The sequence below is a fragment of the Hippocampus guttulatus genome, chromosome 14 (assembly GCF_054856545.1).
Source record: "Hippocampus guttulatus isolate MCC_2025c chromosome 14, RoL_Hgut_1.0, whole genome shotgun sequence".
NCBI lineage: Eukaryota > Metazoa > Chordata > Actinopteri > Syngnathiformes > Syngnathidae > Hippocampus > Hippocampus guttulatus.
The window spans coordinates 1,349,574-1,366,238 of NC_141274.1; the positions used below are offsets into that span (position 1 = coordinate 1,349,574).

The following is a 16,665-nucleotide window of genomic DNA, read 5'->3' on the forward strand; positions in this document are numbered from 1 at the left end:
TGCTAAGTGACTTTCTTGCTCGTGCTTCTCCCAAGAAGCTCTTAAACAAACACGTGTACAAATACGCTCCTTTACATCCCTCTGTGATCCGAGCTGAGCTCGACGTTTTACTTTGATGATCGTATCCGCAGGCTGCAGCTGCTTTTAATTTTGCAGCAGCGAATAGAATGGGTGGACTTTCGTTTTATGCAATTAATGACTGCATTTTTTGGTTGCTGTAATTAAGTTGCCCAGCTCTGCTGATGATTAAGAGCTCAATGATTACGTGCACAACATAAAGAGAAATTATAATTATAGGAGAGTGCAATTTAGCTCACTATGCATACGATTATCATGTAATGTGCCATCACTACAACAACCCCCGAATTGCAACTACTGTACAGTAAATAAAACATCAACAACTATAGTAATAAATACAACCATCACTGCATACACCGTCCCCCCCCCCCCCCCCCCCAAAAGATTTCAAGGATTACTTTGCCACCATCTTGTGGCATTTTGGTGCCAAAGGAATGTTGAAGTGAGTTGAGGAGTTATATTTACACTTGTTACCCCTAATGGTATGCAAAAGAATCGCTGTATTAAATGTTCCATCCATGCATAATGTTACAGTGGCTTCAACTTATTTTTCCCACTCTCGTACATTGCATTTGTTCAGTACAATTCGGTTGTATTTTAACTTTTTATGACAAGATGTTTGCATTTGATCTCAGTGTTCACTGCTGACAACAGGCCTCGGTTCAAATTGTAATGTACCAATAGTAGTTTAGGGCATGTAATGGCTCATGGATTCAGCTCTGGCAACAAATGCAGTGCAGCTCAGCTTCCGGCTAGAAGAGGTCACGGCTAGTTACAGTATGTCATACATCTTTTTAAATGCCATGAAATTCAGAATGTTCCTGTCTTTTGTTCCCAACTGAAGAAAATGACACAATGTACAGTAAATTACCCAGCCCAGATCTTGATGTACTGTATGTGTATGTATATGGCATCCATGTGCCTGTAACTCCCTACCACGTTCTGAGAAAATGCGAGAACGTCATCATGATATCATTTCCTCATCTTTACACACGTTTGCTGAATTCTTTTGATTGTTATTGCAAGGCCCAGTAATGTGATTCATTTGCACTGTGACTGGCTGCCATGAGTTGAAATGTAACAAAAGAGCTTTGAAGCCTGCGTGATCGTCTCTCGCTCATTTCCATTTGTCTTCCTGTTGCTTTTGCAGGGAATTGTGGGGAATCTGTCCAGTGGCAAGTCGGCCTTAGTCCACCGCTACTTGACAGGGACGTACGTGCAGGAGGAGTCTCCTGAAGGTAAGAGCACCAAGCGGCAGCTTCATGAGATCGACAGGTGGGGTGTGTTCATTTGTTGAAAACCCAATCATTTCGTGCCAAAATGTATAAATACATTTTTAGGGTGTTTTATGTGAAAAAATATTCATAAAGGGCTTTGCGCCCAACCCTTAGTCACGATCGAGATTGTGGGAATGATTGAATGGCAGGAGTGGCTTTGATCAGATCTTTGTCGAGCACAGTGTGAGTGGGTGTTGTACGGCGATCCTAGGGCGATGGTACTTGGCGGGGTGACGTGCGGAAGCAGTGTAGTGTTGAGAACATGGATAAATGCTGGCGGCTAACTCTACAACAGTGCTTTTTCAAATCAAAAAAAGATCCCAAAGTACCATCATCATCCTTGATGGACGCGCATGCAGACACACACGCACATGCACACACACACACACACACACACACACACACCGTTCATGGAAACGTTATGCAAAGGTCATGCATCAGTGCAGTGCAGTGTTTATCTTGCAATAGACTGTTATTTTGCTCTGAAAGTGACATTTTGTTATTTAGTCGGAAAGCACTGTTTAGATACTGTATTTGCGGGATCATTAAAAAAAAATGAGAAAAGATTAATTGCATCCTTGATTAAAAAAAAATTTGTTGACTCATGTTATTAGATTAAATTAAAATCATTATGTTAAATCGAGTTTTCCTTTTTATTCAATAAAATATGAATCGAATGTTTATAAGTTACACGGGATTTTTTTTTATGAGAAATGTATTTTCTTATTTATTTCAAACAAACATCTATTTTATGATTTAGTTTTGGCTTTGGACATGATCATGTCTTATACAACAAAGTCTGGAGTCTGGCAATCACTTGAAAGTGGCTCTTGCCTCGCTTGCTCATCGTGTAAGGGACGAAGAAACTCCGTGGTATGATGTAAATCAGGTCCCACATCACAACTCACAGACGCATTTTCAGAAATAAGGAGAAAAAAGATTTGCTTGCTAGTTTGATTTTAGATCTGATGGCAGGCCTTCCAGACACCCAACGATCCATATACACGAGTTCATTTTCCATCATATGTGCCCTGAAAAGTTTTTAATGTAAAGGTTGGGCCGCCTGAAAAGGACTGCTCAGTTTCATTTTGGGGAGATGCGAGGATGACAACTGAAGCGTATCCGCGGGATCATAATGAGAACTGCGCCCTCTGGCCCCACTTCGGCATGCTCAAAGATTAACTGGAAAGCTTCTAGCATGCATTTGTGTGCCGGATTTTCTGTCATTTCGCTGCACCAAAGGAGAATCATCCCGGCGCCGCGATTATCCTTGCCAGACAGCACCTGACAGTCTTGATTAGCGGCCTTGTCGTGCACATTTCCAATCATCCCGATAAAAGGAGCTCCACGGTGACTGTTTTTTTAATATACGCTGCGTGGGGAAAAAAAAAGAAAAAAGAAACAAGCTCCGAGGTGTGTTGCCGTGGCAACAGTGGATTGAGCACCGTTGGATGTCAAGGTCTGAGCCTCTGTGTGAGAGCCACCCTCCTTTTTTTTTTTAGTTAGACCCGACCCGCTCACGTAACCCATCATCATCATCCTCCTCCTCATCATCATAGAAGGAGCTTGAAGACACCTCTGGATGGTTATGTAATAAAATCCATAGTCTGACAGTCTATAAGCTTCCCATTGCAGACTCTGTCTCCATAAAACATTCATTCTGCGCCTTGTTCTGATCCCTTTTACGAGAGCAGGCAGACACCCTCGTTTCTCGATGCTTTGTCTGACTGAAGAAAATAACTGCTGGTGCGTGGATGGCTCCCCGTTAGTTACGCAAGCATCATCCATCCAGCAAGCTGAGAATGTTCAGCTTGCTAAGCAGGCCAAAGTGGACTGACCGAGGTGACTGATTCGAGTGGCTTTACTTGCTGAAGAGATGAACCGAGTCAACCTTTTGAAAGAATGGACACTCGATTATGCAATCTAATGAGAGCCAACCAACACGGCGGACCCTCTGAGGCCAAACGCCGTCCACTCTGGACGCTCGTCAAACAAATGTTCCCAAATCACGACAACGGAAATACAGTATTGCAGGATGTATGTTCCAGACCCGCCTGCAGAAGTTGAACGGGGAGGAATCATTATCAACATGCTTGACTGGTCTTGGACGATTTACTTCCTAAATGTAATATAGTGTATTTCAAATTGCTACCTACCGGTAGTCCATTTTAAGGTAATACGTTTTGTGTACGGTAATCCATCCATTTTCCGATCCCCTAATTCCTCACAAGGGTCGCAGGGAATGTTGCAACCTATCCCAGTGGGCAGTAGGCGGGGGACACCCTGAACCGGTTGCCAGCCAATCGCAGGGTACACAGAGACGAACTACCATCCATGCTCGCACCAAGGGACAATTTAGAGCGTTCAATCAGCCTGCCATGCATGTTTTTGGAATGTGGGAGGTAACTGGAGAACCCGGAGAAAACCCACGCAGGCCCGGGGAGAACCTGCAAAATCCACACAGGGAGGCTGGAGCTGGAATTGAACCCAGTACATCTGCACTGTGAGGTCGCCGCGCTAACCACTGGACCACCGGGCCGCCCAGTGTACTTTAAAAAAGGACCGCGTTAGATTACTTTTTCACCACCTAAACATAGAAAGTAAAACATTGAAACAGTAAAACACAATTTGGGTACAAGCCATTGAAAATCATTTTTCATCCATCGCCTTTAATGCTCACTGAAGATGAGGTCTTGTGTGATGAAGCTGAAGTTCATTTCGGTTTTAGTGACAAAAGTCGAAGCATTTTTCCCCTTATCGAGCGCTCTCATTCTTTATCATGTCATCTTACTCTTACGTGCTTATGAAGCAGCATGAAAATCTCATCGTTGTAAAAAATATATGTACTGTTACAATTTTTCCCCAGGCACACGTTGGCTCTCGCTTTTTTTTTTCATCTCCAATTCTAATCGAAACTGACTCTATTATTCAATTGTGTCGAATGGCGCTCGGGATATATTCATAAGACATGAGGTTTTCTCCCCGACCCCATGTTTTAATCTCCGCTGGATCACAAAGTGTGAGACTGGATTGACTTTTGAGTGTTGACTCCCTCGGGTTTCGTTTTTATCTGCAACTGGAAATAATCTGTATTTTATACGAGATGTAAAATGATGACGAATGGGAAGGAATAAATTGTGGGCGTGCTCACTTCAGGGACTGATGGCTGATCTCCTTTCCTTCCCCCACTTCCTTTATGTCCTTTATTCTTCTGTCCAACCTAACGTTTTGGTTCTCTCTTCCTACAGTACCCTCCATAATTATTGGCAGCCCTGGTTCAAATCTGTTAAAAATCCATTTTTACTGAAAAACAAACCCACAATCAAGCCCCTCCCGTGGCCCTCTTAATCCCCAGACCTCAACCCCATTGAAAAGTTGTGGCGCGAGATAAAGAGGAGGGTGCAGAGGAGAGGACCCAGGTTGTTAGATTTATATATGATATATGTTATTTAGAAAAAAAACGGAATTTATGAGAAGATAAAGAACTCTTAACTCAGGGCTGCCAATGCAATCTGTTTGTTAGATTTGATGAAGAACCACAGAGTGTAGAAGTTGACTGCTGCATGAGCCAGCTAGCTATTGCCCAACCTTCTGTTTAAAAAAAAGAATTTTGATTCTGGTCCTGTGTGACAATCTCTCGGTTGTTTAGTTTCGCTTCGCCTCCATAAAACGTATTGCTTTCAATTGAGTATCACACGTACAATTCACGGGAGGAATAGCGAGCATCCAATAAGAATTGAAAAGGCTGACAAACCAACAAATTAACCCCCTGGAGATGAAAAGATCATGAAGGTGATGCTCCCCACTGCTAAGAGTTGATAATAGAACATTCTTGGAGTGGTATTTTGAAGCCACTACAGAGGGGTACAAAGTGGTAAACGGTAGAGTGTGTGTGCGTGTGTGTGTGTGTGTGTGTGTGTGTGCGTGCGTGTGTGTGTGTGTGTGTGTGTGTGTGTGTGTGTGTGCGCGCGCGTGCGTGCGTGCATGTGCGTGCGCCTGAGAATACAACATGACGTGACCTTATAAAAAGTTTGGGCGACAAGTTGAAGTGAAGCTTCTCGGGAGCGCTTTGACAGGAAGCGGGCCGGGGGTCTCTCAGGAGCCAATTACGTGGGCGAGGAATCGCAATTTAGCATGTCTAATGCGCAGCTGCTGCGGGAGGCGCTCGGGCGACAAAGTCACTGCAATGCCGCCAGTTCCCTGGCGCGGACGCTCATCTGGCTCTGCAGCGATACCTGCGTGACACAGTTGAGCCCCTCAGCTGTGTCAACGGTACTTAATTTAAATTGTCACACAAGTGGGAAATGTAACCAATGACTAATGTGATACAACATTCCTACCTTTTGATCACAAGTGACAAATACATGGCAGCTAGCCACTCAGTGGCTAATGCGAGAAGCTAACAGTCTCAAATCTTCACTCAGTGCTACTTCTCAAGTACCGCAGGCGGACTAATGGGCCAATGGGCAAGTCTTTTGTTCACAAAAAGTTGGTCAATAGCTAACTTAGCAGTATATTATCTCAGATGTTTTCGTAGGCTTTCATGCACACACTTTTCCACGTGATACGGCACGTAATTTGATTATCCAAGGTCTCGGGCCCAGTCAGTCCCAAGACTCGTGAAAATAAAAATAGAACAACAAAACATGATCAAATAAATATGATAAAGAAATGCTTATTCACGGGGTGAATGTGTGCAAAGGTGTTTTGGAGATGTTTGTGGTCCGGCTGAGTGAAAATGCAAGACGGTCGAATTTCACATATATACTAACAAGGTCATTTTGCTCTTGGTAAAAAGAATAGAACCAAGAAGAAAATGTTCAATGTGCAGGAATGAATGGGCATGGGGCTACCATGATAGTTTTGAGTAGTTTGGTTTTGCCACTTCGATAAATATTGTTTAGAAATCAATTAATAATCATTGTTATTCATTGTGATTTCAATATCAATCAAAATAATCATGATTATTTTTGGCCATAATCGCCCAGCCCTTATCTCAAGAGATCATTGGGCAGCATATAAAAGATATAAAGATCTAAAAAAAAAAAAAAGACTCAGAAAAATACAAGAATGGATGTCTTTTTTCCTCAGGTGGACGCTTCAAGAAGGAGATCGTGGTGGACGGGCAGAGCTACCTCCTCCTGATCAGAGATGAAGGAGGACCTCCAGAGTTACAGGTGAGTGTGTACACATATTGAAAAAAAAAAAAAGAATCAGCACTAGCAGCAGTCATTGAGAAAGAGAGTGTTAGCCCACACACCATTACCTCCCTGCTTGCTCTCCTTTTGCTGCTCCCCGCCCCCCCCCCCCCCATTCCCCTTCTCCGCTCACACACATTTAAAGGTCACAACGGATCAACGAGCAACTTGCAGTCAAACACCTAAGCGAAGGTAGCTAATCTTCATAAACCTCAGCAATAAAAAGAATAAAACGGAGGAAACTTGACCACATAATGAGCTTTCATATCCTCTATCTTCCTCTTTTTGGAAGCTCTTCCGCAATCATCCAACCTCATGCTGAGACCGAGCAGCCGCCACAGTCGTTCGTCATTTTACTATTCATTTAATTTGTTTAAATCTTGAGATATATATATATATATATATATATATATATATATATATATATACACACACACACACACAGTATATATATATTCCTACACTTAATACACTTGAGTGTTCTTTTGGTTAACACATCTGCCTCAGAAGTCTGAGGTTCCAAAGGATCTGGACTTGAAAGTTCTCTCCTGTTCCTCCACCGTCTTCCCCACATACATGTTGAAGACTCAGAATTATCCATTAGTGGTAATATGTGGAGTAATGTTCTTTGGCTTATGTGTGCCCTGCGATTACTTGGCAATCAGTCCAGGTTACCCCCTGCCAACATAAAGTCAGCTGGGGAAAGCTCCAACTCAGCGGTGACTGTCACCTGAGGACAAGCGCTGTAGAAAATAGAAGAATGGGTATTCCCACTCGTCTCTACTCTTTTTACAGAGTCCGACACAAGAAAAAAAAAATGCATTTCAGTCACGACAACCTGGAGGTGGCGTGACCTACTTTACTTCAATCGCATGTGGTAAAATGTAATTTTATTCCATGTATGATTTATTACTTCTGGTAACAAGACAGGAAGTAGCCGGGAAAAAAATCTCTGTGGCCCTCTTGTGTAGCTAATATGGTAACCAGCCGTTCAGAATTATGCAGTGCCGTTCATTTCCAGGGTGCCAGCGAGCCATAATGCTCCCTTTCTCTCGTTTGCCAATGAAAGTTGTGCATTCATATCGAAACTTGCCTAATAATGCCACATCTTATCCAATTGTTTCGTTAAGGTTTGCGAGCAGTGGAATGCTGTTTGAACTGCTTATCTGAAGCCATGGCTTTTAACTAAGGCTAGCCTTTGCGTCCACCAAAACTCCATGCAGCTCTGCTTACCTTCTGGCCTGGATACTGTGCACGCTCTGAAAATGAGCGGCACGTGTGTTGATGTGCTGCTTGGCTCCACTCGAGGAGTTTTTAGTCTCTCGTAATGACACAAAGATGAAGATTTCTTTGTAAGACAATGAGAATAGCTGCAGGTTGCATCACTGCGGGATTTTTTTTCGCTTTCCACCTGCTCTTGATTTTTGCAAGTTCCTTTGTACTGGCTCACAAATGGTGGTACACCGCCATCATGTGGTGGTGAGTCAGATCTACATTTATAAAGATGGGTTGGGGTCACTTGCGTTGCTGGAACAGTAAAACGAAGAGCATCGAACTAAACTGTTCAGAGACAAGAAAGCAACGGGGAAAATGTGAATATCGTTTCTCTTTCACACCCGTCTTCTTCTTCTGTGCCCTTAGTTTGCCGCCTGGGTGGATGCGGTGGTCTTTGTCTTCAGTCTGGAGGACGAGATCAGTTTCCAGACGGTCTACAACTACTTCCTGCGTCTGTCCAGCTACAGGAACGCTGCCGAGGTGCCCATGGTCCTCGTTGGGACACAAGGTGTTTGCGGCGAACATGCTCATGATGGCCACTCGGCCGCCATTCGCGGCATTTCTTGAAACACTATTTCTGTCCTAGATGCCATCAGCGCTGCCAACCCCCGAGTTATTGATGACTCGCGGGCCAGAAAGTTGTCCAATGACCTGAAGCGCTGCACGTACTACGAGACCTGCTCCACCTACGGCCTCAATGTGGAAAGAGTCTTTCAGGATGGTGAGAGGACACGTTAGCATACGGTCTGATAGCGTGATAGCAATTTCTCATTACAAACGTGTACACGACACAGCACAATGTAAAGGTTTAGCACTCTGTGCCTTACCTATTTTTATACTTAAGATGTCTTGTTTTATGTTGGGCCACATGGTGAAATGTACATTTACATGTCAAAATACATTAGCCTTCAAGTTGTGGTTTTGGTCTTAGGTTGCAGCTTGTCAATGTCAATATGCAGACTGTTAGCATGTTAGCATTTTATTGAATTCATTAGCAGTAGTTTTGGGCTGAAGGGCATTATGTAAAATCCTTGTCTTAATACTTGTTGTATGTTAACATTGTGCTCTTCATGTGTTTAGCAGTTAATTCGTTCTAGAAATTCCATCGGACTACAGGCCATGACATAAAATGCTTATCAATATGCCTCCGTACTTTACTTTGTTACTCGGGTTTTTATGTCAGTATACCAAGTGGTGGCATAAAATAGTACTAGACTACAGGGCATGATGTAAATTCCTGTACCTGGACTACTACATGTTGTATGTGACTATTCTAACTCCGAATGTTTAGCAGCTTGTCCATTCTCATGAGAAATAGCAATGGACTAAAGGTCATGATCTGAAATCTTGGTTAGTATGCCTTTGTGCTTTGGCAGAAACTAAAAACTAAACATGAGGAAACCGCGGCTGAAACACTGAAAGAAATTTTCAACACAATTAGCATTTTAATGTTTTTTTATTTCCTCCGTTGGCTAATTTTCAGCACTCTGGCATTTTTGTTTAAGTGCGAGCACTCTGGTTCTTTCCGAGCGGTGCGCACGCTTTCATGGCTCTTCCCAGCAGCCAGTGAGGGTTCTCACCCCCGGGTTGCTACCACAGCAGGGTTTTTTTGGGCTCATTGCCTCGCCGCCCACCTCCAGCTGTTGGGGCACGTATGTCCAACCAAGGTAAACCATGGGTGGCACTGGCTACGTATCTTTTCTTTCCCCTTCTCATTTTCATCTGTGACCTGTGACGATGACAGAGAACCTCGTTTCAACACAGATTGACACTTACTTTTCGTCATGTCATCACAACCTCCTTTTTCGGCCCTTGACAAAACGCTTTCAGACAAAAACCGAAAGTGTTTTTTGGCCAAGTGAGTGTTTGGCGTATCCCTAGTTGTTACGTTAGCCTGCCAGCTGGTAGCATGTTAGCTTTTTTTTCTTTTTTTTTATGGACACGCATGGAGAAATAGTACTTGTCAATCCGCCCTAACGTTTTTAGTATTCACGGTATCTTGCGATACCTCATGTTAGCGTACCACCTGCCTTCTAGTCTTCTACTGCCATTTCAGTTGGTTTGAAGTGTTCAAACCAACTGATATGTTCCCAAATTAACAAAATGTGTCCATGCATTAACATATATCCTTTTTTACTTTTTTTTTTAAAAAAAACTCAACTATGTAAAATTCCCTGACTCCATCATGAAGTCATCATTTATTCTCTCTATAGTGCACTTAAAAGCTTGTCACAATATCAAACAAAATGCTGACTTTGGATTTGCTGGTCCAGCTCCTTGATTGCTTCCCGAAGCCCAATCGGAGCCGATTAAAAAGAATTGAAGGTGTTTCTGCTGTCAGACGATGTCGTCCCAGCTCTTACTTGTCACAGCTGTCAGCACTGCGGGCCATCTTCCTGACGCTAATTTGTGTTTCGCCGCGTTAATTAAACGAGGAGTTGCACGGGGCCGCTCAAACGCTGGTCACGGCGTCTCAGTGAATGACAAGCGGTGTAATAAGTTGGGATTCTTCGACTTCACTCAGCAGCTTTCCCAATTAATAAAAGTGTGCATTTACGTTTTGTGTTTGGGAATGAATGAAATATAAAAATTAAAAAGCAAAACAAAATCATAAACATACTGTATGTAATAAATACCGTGTATACTATAGAGCTTATGTAAGACTTTTTAATCATCTTTGCAAGCGTGACTGCCAGTTACTGGAAGCAAAAGTGATGAAAAGAAGCCTCGCAATTAAAAATAATATGTGACATTTACACGATGAAAAATAATATATGCCTGCTAATATACTCGTTTGAATTTGAAAGAAAAATGGGTAGCAGTAAGAATATGATTTCTTTTTGGTGCGGTTCATCTCATTTTTAATATTTTCCCCCTTAAAAATTCAAGCAAGAAGATGGAAATATTTTTGAACAGTGCATAAATGTTAACCCATATATAGTAAACAGTGTGGGGCTTCACTATCACTGTATGAGGTAAGAATCAGCAGCTTCAGAGGTTTGGATTACTTTTAGTATTATAACGATAATACTGATAATCACGATCATTTGGGTCATGATGATCACAGTGTGATTTTTGTATGTATGTTTATGTGACATATAAAAGAAGCCAATGGAAACACTCTTATATTTGTTGTGTCCTCCAGTGGCTCAGAAGGTGGTGGCCATGAGGAAAAAGCAGCAGCTCTCCATTGGCCCGTGCAAGTCTCTTCCCAACTCGCCCAGCCACTCGTCAGTCCCCACGGCGTCCATCCCCTCTGTTCACATTAATCAGGTGGGACCAGGATGGCAGTTTGCAGGTCATGTGATGACTTGATTTTTTTTTTTCTGCAAGAAAGGAAATAAGATGAATAAAATGTGGGGTATTTTGGTGAACATGTCACAGACATGTTAAGACACCCGGGACTCTTTTTTTCAAATTGTGTAAAAAAAAAATGCCCGTCGCCCTCTTCGAAAATGAATTGATACTGAATCAACAGCATCCTCTGGTGGTGGCAGTCAAGTCGTGCACTCATTTTTCCACAACTAATTACCAATCAGTTCCACGCAAATTCATGGTTCCACTGTGTGAATATAAGGAAGTTCTGGTGTGGTTGTTTTATGTAACCGCTGCTCAAATGGTATCCAAATTGACCTGCCGTTCTCCCTTCCTCTCCTCCTTTTCATCCGATGGTGTCCTCTTTACCTTCCTCCTTTTCCTCTTCCTCTTCCTCCTCCTCCGCCAGGCGGCCAACGGCGGCTGCGCGTTCAGCGACTACTCCTCCTCGGTCCCCTCCACCCCCAGCATAAGCCAGCGGGAGATGCGCATCGAGACCATCGCCGCCTCCAATACGCCCACGCCCATTCGCAAGCAGTCCAAGCGCCGCTCCAATATTTTTACAGTAAGTATGCGACAGCTGATGCAAAGTAACACCCACTCGCACTACTAGGGAGGGGTGCGACGCACTTTGTCCACCGGAGTGGGGGGTAGTAAAAAGCCAAAAGAAAGTGCCCACGCCTCCTTTCCGGTCTCCAATGCAGGCTCACACAACATAACGAGCACTGGTAAATACAAAAACAAAAGAAAACAACAACAACAGAACACCACACAAGTTATATTAGATCCCTTCAAAAAGCAAATAACAAAGATTAACACTGTGGAAATTGTTCTTGTCCTTTTTTTTTTTTTTTTTTCTCTAATTGGATGTAGTGAGTGGATTAGGTTTCTCACGGAACCTGTGACGACGAAAGCCCCCCCCCCCCTGCGCTGTCCAATCCAAATCTTTGACCACCCGCACCTTTGCCCTCTCATTCTGACTGACTGGATCCTTCTCTTTTTACATCGCATAAATAAATCAGAGCCTCATCCTAATCTCTGATAATAAGTCCCCTCCCCACTTGCCCCTGTCAAATCTGATCAAAGAAAAAAAAAGAGAGAGAGAGAAAACCTGCCCACCCTAAACCCTCATCTTCTCTGAATCCCCCCCACCCTGTCCGTGTCCTGTTGCTTTAACCGGCAGCCTGTGGTGTGCTCTAACCACTGTAGACTTCCTAAGCGTGTCTTTTTTCTTTCTTTATTTTTTTACATATGTATAATTGTCTTCTTCCCTTTCTGCCTGCGCTCCTTCCTCCTCCTCCCCCTTCTCATCTCACCGAGCCACAAATTCGTTTCAGCTATTCTAGCCAACGCTCAAATGGGTGTTCTGGTCGTAAAGATTGCCATTTTCAATTCTTGGATTTGAGACAGATTTCACACTCTCGGGAACCAAAAGTGCTTCATTGTACTCTTTGTGGTACATTGGGGTGGAATTTTTTTTTTTTTTTGTGTACCAGTGGTTTGTTCCCTTATGCTCACCACTATAACGATTTTAACTTTAAAAATGACCTTTGAGTCCATTAATTAACCCACTAGGCAGTGTCTTCGTGTGTCTTTTGAGTGCTTTTGAGCCAGTAAGGCCACCATACTTGAAGATGAGCAATGCAGAAACGCATTCCACCTCCAACCCCATGTTACCAAGGCTGATGGGATCGGTGAGAAGTGCAGGCTGAGGTTTCACATACTTTTTATACTAAAAAGCCAAATTACATATTTTGTCCCTCCACAGGACAATTTGCTTTCTCTAAACCAATGGTTCATAACCTGGGCTCAATCGAACGCCAAGGGTTCGGTGAGTCGGTCTCAGGGGTCCAATGGAGCCTCTGCCATGGTAGTTAAGACACACCCGACTCAACATGTCAATCAGTTATGAAAACGCCCGCTTGGCCATCACTGGCTGCAGATTTTCACATTACATCGCTTGTCCAATCAGTGCTGCGGGAAATTTAGTTTGCTCAGTAGTGGACATGTGACTGTCGTGATAGTACGTCGTGTGAATTTTTTTAGAATACTTCAATACACGCTAACTATGTCGAGCGAAAAAATGAAAGTGGTCGGACAAATGCGTACCGCGCGGATTCACATGCATCGCGAAACTTGATGGGACTCAGCATCCTATCTGCATGATTTGTCGTGCCAAGTTGAGCAACTCAAAACTGAAGGAACACTTCTTGAATCAGATTTTTATTTTTCAATAATGAAGGGTTTGGTGACCGTGCATATGAATTGGTTGGGTTCTTAACCTCGAGGTTAAGAACCACCGCTCTAAACTGTTGCCAAGCCGTTAGAAGTTGATCCACCAGAATCCTTTTGGGGCACCCAGATGAAATGTGATCTTGCGGAACCTCCACGACAGACAAGGACTGTTGATGGGAAGGAGAATGCGATGTCAATTATTTTATTATAGTGTTGCAAACGAGCACTTATTTTGTCTAAATTAAGATCCTCAACTCATTTCAGCATTGTTCCTTGGCACCAAAATGCCATAAGATGGCCTGAGCGCAAAACCAGTCAATATTAAGGTGTAGACAGTCACGAGTACCTTCCTCCAACCCTCGAAAGGCCAGTTGCATATGTGCAACCTTTTTTTTTTTTTTTTGAGGCGTATCATTGAGAAATTAGGTCATTCTGGGCACCCAAATTGGTCTCGCTCCAGAGCCCTGAGTGAATCTGAATAACAGAGGATGCTTCCCCCAAAAATGGCGAACACTCACTTGACTGTACTGTCCGATTGTTTGTCTTTTTGTTTTTTTCTTTAGAAATTTTGCGAGACACGCATTAAGAGCGTGCCTAATTCACTGGCCATGCCTCTTCCACCCACACATGCTTTGCCACTGCCTATGGGTTACACTTGCAACTCTTCCCAGTTGTGTTCCTCCCTGGGACAAATCGTATGCATCACGATGATTGGTGAACCTAGGAAAAAAGTTCATTTGGGGCCCCAGACTTTGTGGCAATTTAATGCACTGTAAGTGAAAAATGAGCGCACGCCGTTTTGCTAACGGTTCAGGCACGGTGAGATTGCTTCTATTCTTGCTTCTTCTCTTCCCTGTCCCGCTCTCCTCGAACCACTTTCCTCTTTGGTCAGTCCCCTCTGACGCTGACCCCCCCCCGCCCCGCCCTCCCTTCCTGTCCTCTATCTGCTCTTCTTCATCCCCCTCTACCGCCTTCACCGTGCGACCCACGGCTGCTGTGGGAGCCACGCGTGGGCTGCCCTCCAAGCAGTCCAGGCCTTGTGCTATACCTCCCTTTTTGTTGTCTCCCCCTTCCCTCCTCCCCCTCCCACTACTACCCCACCCTCACCCCTCCTCCCTTGCTAGGTAGTGACTAACCATGTCCACCAGAGAAATGATCCGCTCCTCCCCGTCCGCGTCATGGAGATGCCGAAGCACGCCACCTACCCAGTGTGGGTGCCCGAGTGGCAGGCCGAGCGGGAGTTTCAGCTCATGACCTTCTGAGGAGCGGCGAGGAGGAGGAGGAGGAGGAGGAGGAGGAGGAGGGTGGGAGGAGGTCCGGAGGAAGAGGAGGGGGTGTATAGTTCATTGAGCAATGAAAGAACCTTTTTTTTTTTTGAGAGAGAGAATATATTCCCAAACATCATCCTTTTGCTCATCTTGTCCCCCTCCAAAAAAAAAAAAAAAAAGAAGAGTTCTATAAAAGCTGTGTAAGTAGGTCAAGCCGTGTTGTTGTTGATTTATTTATTGATTATTTTTGGATTGATGGTTTGGAGGGACGGGAATACGCCTTAACGTCCCACAGTTCCTGACGCCGGCACTTTTAACAGTGAAATTCAAAATATCGGTGCCCCACGAATTCTTTTCACGCACCTCCCTTGCCGTCGTGATGGATCATCTCATCCTTCTTCCTAGTGCTTCCATCACTAAGAACTTTTTAACGTGTGCTAAGCCGCGTCAGTCCTTCTTTTATGCGTGTTGACAAGCAAATTTAGCTCGACTTCGCAAACGATATGTCCTCCTCGCGTTCGTACCGCGCCACTTACTCGTGTCCCCCCCCCCCCAAATAACCGGTGGTGTTGCATCTGCAGATCGGCGCTTGTGTTTCCTAACCTTTGGCGAACAAAAAGGGCTTTCCAAATTCCTCCTCGATTAGAAGAACTTTTGAATCATGAACGATTTAGAAATAAGTGTGAGACAGGCTGCAGGGACTCTGGAAATGCCCCCCCCCCCACCCCCGAACTCTCGCACACACACACACACATACAACTTTCAGAAAAAAAAAAGGTTGGACCCGTCTGTCACCCAAAGGATCCAAATCTGCCACCTTACATCATCTCACTGCCTTCTTGCCATAAACCAGGACTGAAGGACTCGAGTTGCCACGTTGTGCTTCTTCTTTGTACGTCTTTGATTCCTTCTCGTTTGCAAGTTAGACTAGAGCAGAACGTTTTTTCATTTCATTTGTAATTTTTATGAAGGCCTTCATAAAGTCAGTTAGCGTCGAGACGAGCTGAAGTTGCACCGACTTGTATGAATGTAGTTCCACGTGTTTGTATTTTCCACTTTATTTATTGATTGATTTCATATTACTATTCTGTTCTTCTTTCTTTCCTTTTTTTTTTTTTCCGGAGATGCTGACAAACTCTCGCATAATCGCTTTTTCTATCACGAGCCGACCTGCCCTCAACCCAATAGACTGTATATATATCATGTATTGTATTTTATTGTACACGCACACACGCACACACGCACGCACACAGAAAAAAGGAAGAACATATATGACATACTGCCTTTGATCGCCCATCCTATACTTTGTGGGGAACTGCAAATGTTTGGCACTCAATCTGTTGAATATTTTGAAGTGAACTTTGTGACTTGCTTTGTATGGTGTCTGTATAGAAGCTCCAACAAGTCATCCTAACGGTCAAATCAAATAAAAATGTTAGAGATATGAAACGTGACTGCGAGTCTCCCTGTTTTCATGGGTGACTGGGCATTTTTCTTCATGTTCTGAGTGAGACCATACATGTCTGTTGCTATTCATCTTTTCTTTTTTTTTTTTTTCTTTTGGTGATGGGGTGGGAAACTTTCGTTAACAAATGACAATGCAAATGTGCTCTTTTTCCTTGTTTTGCAGGACATATTTGAATTATTTGACATGCGGAAGCCGTTTATGCCCTTTAGGTGTCTGCGGGTGTCACCGAGCCGCCGATACTGACATGATCTAATCCCCTCTCTCTCCTTTTGTTAAAACTTTTCAATGTACTGACTGTGCGTTACACTCAAGCGGCAGCCGCTCCCGCATCCGAGCTGGGAGTCAAACCGGCAACAAAACGGATCACCGAAAAGGGTTTCAGGGCTGAGTCATGACTCAAAAAAAAAAAAAAAAAAGAATCAACCTAATATTAAATATGTGGTTGTCCTCCGTGTTGAGATGTGTGTCAATTGTGGTCTTGCTTTTGCACGTTGGTGTTTACTGCTCTTTGTCACGCTGCTCTGCTTTTTTTTTTTTTGTCTTTGAGCCGT

The 16,665-nt window shown here is 43.7% G+C and overlaps 1 protein-coding gene across 1 annotated transcript in view; it reads left to right on the forward strand.

Annotated features, from left to right (window-relative positions):
• agap3 (ArfGAP with GTPase domain, ankyrin repeat and PH domain 3) overlaps positions 1 to 16,665 on the forward strand; it is a 91,192-nt gene that overhangs the window by 13,198 nt on the left and 61,329 nt on the right. Inside the window, exons 3-8 of the mRNA XM_086129943.1 lie at positions 1,229 to 1,316; positions 6,447 to 6,532; positions 8,195 to 8,336; positions 8,415 to 8,549; positions 10,974 to 11,101; positions 11,553 to 11,708. Of these exons, the coding sequence (XP_085986069.1) occupies positions 1,229 to 1,316; positions 6,447 to 6,532; positions 8,195 to 8,336; positions 8,415 to 8,549; positions 10,974 to 11,101; positions 11,553 to 11,708 (735 nt within the window). The remainder of the gene's footprint in view (positions 1 to 1,228; positions 1,317 to 6,446; positions 6,533 to 8,194; positions 8,337 to 8,414; positions 8,550 to 10,973; positions 11,102 to 11,552; positions 11,709 to 16,665) is intronic.